Below are 6,287 nucleotides of genomic sequence, written 5' to 3'. Positions count from 1 at the left end.
AGTATAGTTTTCATCTCTATAAGTTTGATTTGGATCTTTTTAATATTTTTCTCTTTTTACTTAATATGTTCAATCTTTCTTCACTCTTCATCAATATACAAAGTATAGTCATTACCGTTTTAACCATTTTATTTTAATTATATTATCTTTTACATTTGAGTTCTATTTGTATAGCTTGGTCTCATGATAAGTTGCATTTTCCTGCTTATTTGCATGCCTGGTGAATTTTAATTGTGTCAGGCTTTATGAATTTGCCTTCTTGAATGCTGTATGTATTTTTATCCCTATGAAGATTCTTTAGCTTTATTCTGGTATCACTTGAATTGCTTGGAAACAGTTTTGTCCTTTCAGATGGACAAAAGTTTTGTCCTTTCAGATGTCCTTTCAGTTTTGTCCTTGTTCATATGTGTTCGATTGGACTAGAGTAGCATTTAGCCTAGTCATTTCCTTCCCCAAACTGAGGCAAATCTTTCTGAATAATACCCAGTAAATTATGACATTTTCTTTTTCTTTTTTTAAAGATTTTATTTATTTATTCATTACAGAGAGAGAGAGAGAGAGAGAGAGAGAAGCAGGCTCCGTGCAGGGAGCCTGACGTGGGACTTGATCCCGGATCTCCTGACCAGTATTCAGCTGAATGCTCATGATGGAGCCATCTGTAGATCACCAGATATCTTTTTGTATGCCTATTCCACCTCTTGGTATTCTTTCTCATGAACTTTAGAGTGGTATCTCTTGGTACTTTCTGGAGTACCACCTACATCTTCTTAACTCTGCCAGACTGATTGACTTTGCATGGGTCTGCCCATCACTATCTTCAGAAAGTAAGCTGAAGTAATCACCTCTCAGGTATCACTTCCCTTTTTTGCCTGATGTCAGTTTTCTGGAAAATGTTGGCTTAAATTTATAGTGGTTTGAATTGGAAGAGAATATATGCCCCCAGTTACTCCATTTTATCTTGAGCTTATTATATTTTTGTGCTCTTTTCCTTAATATAAAACACTCTGTAAAGTTCTAGATTTTTGAAAATCTAGAATGATTAATAATCATAACTTGCTTCTTTGCTTATTCTAAATATTCGTGTAAACATTTATTTTCCTTAGTTATGGTTAAATTTTATTTTCTTTTATAACTCTTTTTATTTGGGGACATTGTATGTTTTGTCCCTCACCTTACAAAATGAGTAGTACTGTTTGCTACCTAATAGACGTTTATTATTATTATTACTATTACTATTATTATTATTAATTATTTGGGGTAGATATTGATGGCAGGAATAGCAGGGAAGGTAGGAGATGAAATGCTATCCAAGATCTTGCAGTCTAGCTTAGACAAGTCAAACACCCATTAAATGCTAATCCATAATACTTTGCTGTCCTCATATTAGTAGATGGGTTTTGTCATCTCTTGAGTGTGTACTGCCATTATGGCTTGCTTTTATCAAGTAGCTACTATCATTGAATATTTTAGTGGGATATGAGAGCTATAACTTTGGTTATTTTGAAGTATCTGGAGAACTTGGAGAAAGAGAAGTGATTGTCTCACAATTTTAAATTTCCATCTCAAGGTATGGAAAAAGGTTAGAAAACTCTGACTTCCTTAAAATAAATCATATATCTCTTATAACTACAGGATTGAAACTTTTGGAAACCAACTCAAGTCTAATCATGTGGTTGCAAATTGAATTCATAATCTCCAGGGGTTACTTGAGGACACATGTGAGTAGATTTTACTGAAAGCCTCAGAAAAGCAGACATTTATTATCCATCTTAAGAGTTTGATCTCCTCTTGCTTGAAAAATATATAAGTTTTGAAGTAATTTTCTTGCAGGTTAATGGTGAACTTGGTCAAGACTCACCCCACCTTCTCTCATTGCTTGATACCTAATAACAGGCTCAAGTTCAAACAGACTCCAGGGTGTTGGATACACATTATGATATAGAAGGAAGTAACATGCACACTAAAAGAATTTCATGACAGCTAATTTATATCAACTAAAACCTATGGAACATCTATGGGAATAGATCATAAGAGTTATGTAATCATGGTAAAATGAGAAGTAACAATGGATGTTTTTAATATAAAAATATTTTTAGTTTTCTAATCCTTTGAAAGAAATGCCATCTTTTTAATTGAGTCCTTAAAGGCTTGTTTGACTTGCTTATTCCGTAGTGTATAAATGAAAGGGTTCATCAAAGGGATGATTGAGGTATTGAGCAATGAAGATGAAGATGCAACTTCCATAGGTGATGGAAATTACAATCATATGGGAAGAACAAGTGAAGAAAGCCTTTTTCCTTTGCTGAGCTGAAGGGAGTCTTAAAATGGTCTTGACAATATATGTGTATGACACAAATACACAGACTAATGTGACTATGAGGGTCAACACAGCCATGATTAAAACAAATTGCTCTACAAATTGAGCGTCTGAGCATACAATATTCAGGAGAGGAGATGCATCACAACCAAAATGGTCAATGAGATTGGAGTTACAGAAATCTAGCTGAACTCCCAGGATAAGTGGTGGGAGTATGACAATTAACCCAATCAGCCAACAGCAAAGGACAAGAATTGTGCATCCTCTTTCATTCATGATGATAGTGTAGTGCAAGGGCTTGCAGATGGCAACATAGCAGTCATAGCACATGGCGGTTAGAAGAAAAAATTCTGTTGCTCCAATGAGGATAACAAAAAATAATTGGATGACACAAGCATTATAGGTAACACTTTTGTCCCCAGTTGTCAGGCTGTATAAGAGTCGAGGAACACAGACAGTTGTAAATATTATTTCTAAGATGGAAAAATTCCGAAGGAAAAAGTACATGGATGTTTTGAGGTGAGAGTCTACAAGAGTGAGGAGGATAATGATTAAATTTCCAGCAACAGTGAAAATGTAGGTTAAAAACAGAAATAATGAAAGAAAAACCTGTAGTCGTGGATCATCTGTTAATCCTAGCAGGATGAATGCTATTGCAGAATGATTTTTCATTACTGACTTCAGATATATAATGAGTCTGTATTATTAAGTTACAAACCTTGAATCTGAGGAATAGAATATAAAAGTAATATATCAATAAGCTATTTAGAGAAAAGTAGTCCAGCAAGCTAGTAGAAGTGTATTTTAGAACTTTTATTTGATTGTCAGTAATCTGGTGTAGAAGTGATTGCATCATGCTTCATTTCCCTGGACTCTGCTTTACCTTGGTCTTCAGAATATGGTTTATAGAAAACACATCCCTCTGAAATTTAATTTCCACTCCAGTTATAGGACCAATTTAAAAGTATACAGAAAATACCACAAGGATTTCACAGTCTCCTGAGATTAGGGCCAGCCATCTTGGTATCTTTAGTCCTCAGTGTAGAGTAGGAAATTCATAAATGTTAATAAATAGAAAAATATGTATACAATTTTTATTTCCCACCTGTCAGGACAGCATATCAGCAAGTCATTCTCATAGGCTATAATAGTATAATACCATCAGTGTCTTAGTTGTATTATTTCCATGCTTTGCAACACTCCTTCCTTTAAATAATTACTTAAACCCCCCCCCCCCAAATCCTGGAAAAGTCTCTACTGTGTGGGTGAACTGGGAACAGTATTACAGAGTTACCATGAAATTTCTTGAGTCTCATACTTCTCCAGAATTTCTTCTTTGCTCTCTTTTTATAATAGACTGAAATATTCGAGTCTTTGTCCTTCCCCTGTATCAGTTTGATCAGTCTCTCTTTTGTTTCCTCTCCTGAATTCCACTTTCAACATCCATCTGTTCTCTAGCATCCCACCCATCCCAAGCCTTCCCAGAATAATGACAAGTGAGATGTTCTGATGTCCTTTCCAGAGAACAGAGTCCTGTCCTTAGGCTTCCATGATCCATATTGGGATTGTGTAGCTTACACATAGATGTTTCAGCTTCCAAATGCCTTCTAAGTCTACTTGCCATCTGCAATAATAACATAAAATCTAGATCCTTCAAGGTGATCAGACATAAGGGAATACCACTTGGGTGAGGAGTTGACTTCTTTGCCTTTGTTCCATTCTCTGAAGACTTGGGAATGCCAAGGGAATTGCTATCCCTATCGTTGGTCCTCAGCACTCTGGCCCAAGGATAGACTCAGCCCGTACTTATTTCCCCAAAGGACAGTTATTATTAGGCATTAATCCTTAAGAAGGCTTAAATATGACACAGAGAATAAAGAAATCTGGTTATTAGGTGTGGATATTCTTAAAAACTGAAAAATAGCCATCTTTTTGAGTTTCCCTACAAAACTGTCTCCCTGTGATGCTTCTTTTGAAGATCCTGTCAAAGAAATGATTGTCACCACCTTCCAGGAAGCCACTGAGTACTTTCTCATTTCTCACATTCCCTACCTATTCATGTACCCTTCCCAGCAATTGTGGCAATACTAAGAAGTGTCAGAGCTGGAATTACTGACCCAGGTCAAACCGGATTAAAATTAAAGTGTTTCCAGGAAATCGATAATTTTAAGATTTTGGGCAATTGCTTATCTTTAGACCATTCTAATAATCACAAGTTAATTAAAATGTTAGATTTTTTTAATGTTTCCTAGCCAAAAAGTATGTCTGGGGCATCTGGGTTTCTTCAATAAATGACTAGAATGAAATCTCATGAGTCACCAATTATATTGTAATATAAATGTTCTTTTAGTGTGCTGCTCTAAGATATTCCTCACAAAATGTCTTAAGCGTTGTTTCCCTTTGTGCTTAGAGAAGGCATCATTTTTTTTCCCATTGAGAAGCGTTGCCACAGTGTGACAGGCATTATAGATGCACCATAATAGAAGGCTGCTGACCTAGACTTATGTGATAAAGAGTGTCAGCAAATAAATAATGCATGCTGATTCAAGATTGCTTTCTTGGACTAAGACATAAAAATTTCCTAAGAGCCACACATATTTTTCGTGTTGGCCAATACACTGCACCCCAATTAATATCACTGGATGGCGCACCATTACGTATCATAAAAATATATAATCTTGTGCCCTAAATTCAGAAGAAATGGCTGAAATAAAATTTGTAAATACCTTCGCATCATTGGATGACCACTTTAAGAAGAAGGACTAGCACAAAGCAATTATATTAAATATTGAAGTTTTAGGCCATGTCTATTTTACTTTCTGCTATCAAGGATAATTTTAAATTATAGAGACTTGTTATTTATTATTTTTCCCTTTACTTATTCAAAATTATTTATTTATTTTAGACAGAGAGTGAGCAAGCAGGGGGAGGAACGGAGGGAGAAGGAGAGGGAGAATTCTCAAGCAGACTTCCCGCTGAGCATAGAGCTCTACTGAGGCTTGATCCTAGGACCCCAAGACCATGACCTGAGCTGAAATCAAGTCAGATGCTTGACCAACTGGACTACCCATTGCCCCATTATTTTTTCCTTAAATGTTTCTTTCAAACATTACTTGTTTGAATCCTCTATAATAAAATATGAGCCTAGTAAATGAATATTTACTTGTTTTATTATATTTTATAAAAATAATATATTGAAAATAACATTTGATGCTTTTCTCATTTAACCTCACTTTATCCATTCAATTATTTTCAAGCACTGATGTATTTTCCTCATGTTATTAAATATTCTTCAAAATTCAATTTTACTTGCTTGTCATATCTCAACATATAAGGAACAAAATGATAAAATTAATAGTTTTTTTGGCAGCTTCCACATGACCTTTATTAGAAAGACTCAATTTTACACTAAGGAGCCCGATGTGGGACTCCAACCTGGGACTCCATGATCACGCCCTGAGCCCAAGTCAGACGCTCAACCACTGAGCCACCCAGGCGTCACACATTTTCTAAACCTTATAATATTTTAAATTAATAACAAATGTACTTATTTTTACATTTTTGTGCTATTTGATTGAACATATCAGTAAAAAAAACAGTGAATATCAGAGTCTCCAAATCCTACAATGTAGTTTAATCTAATTAGCATGACACTAATTATTATTATTATGGATTCTTTTTTGGTACTGAAGCAGCTCAAGATGGACTGGAAATGTTCAAGGATAAGTTAAATAATCATTCAACAGGGTGTTTTAGATGCATCTTTGAAGTTATTTGTAGCCCTCATATTCTAACATCTTATGAAAAAGGGAGAAATAATTTTTGATATCCTTGTTTTGGCCCTTCTCATTATAGCACAACAGTGACTACACTCTCCAGCTGTGTTTGTAGCTAGTCTTATTCTTAATTCTGATATTTTCCAAGAGCACTGCTTAAAAATGATGTTCAGATTCATTATTATGTTATATAG

At 35.0% G+C, this 6,287-nt stretch overlaps 1 protein-coding gene across 1 annotated transcript; it reads right to left on the bottom strand.

Moving 5' to 3' along the window:
- Positions 1-2,161: 2,161 nt before the first annotated feature.
- On the bottom strand, positions 2,162-2,989 carry LOC119871297 (olfactory receptor 6C2-like). Its single transcript, XM_038589061.1, has one exon. The coding sequence runs from the start codon at positions 2,987-2,989 to the stop codon at positions 2,162-2,164; it is 828 nt and encodes a 275-aa protein (XP_038444989.1).
- Positions 2,990-6,287: the final 3,298 nt, after the last annotated feature.

Source organism: Canis lupus, unplaced genomic scaffold (assembly GCF_011100685.1).
Source record: "Canis lupus familiaris isolate Mischka breed German Shepherd unplaced genomic scaffold, alternate assembly UU_Cfam_GSD_1.0 chrUn_S1613H1804, whole genome shotgun sequence".
In the NCBI taxonomy this organism is placed as follows: Eukaryota; Metazoa; Chordata; class Mammalia; order Carnivora; family Canidae; genus Canis; species Canis lupus.
This window is presented reverse-complemented; position numbering and strand designations above follow the sequence as displayed.

Bases quoted from the DNA above. Each gene is read 5' to 3' on its own strand.
- LOC119871297 (XM_038589061.1), bottom strand. From the start codon at position 2,989: ATGAAAAATCATTCTGCAATAGCATTCATCCTGCTAGGATTAACAGAT.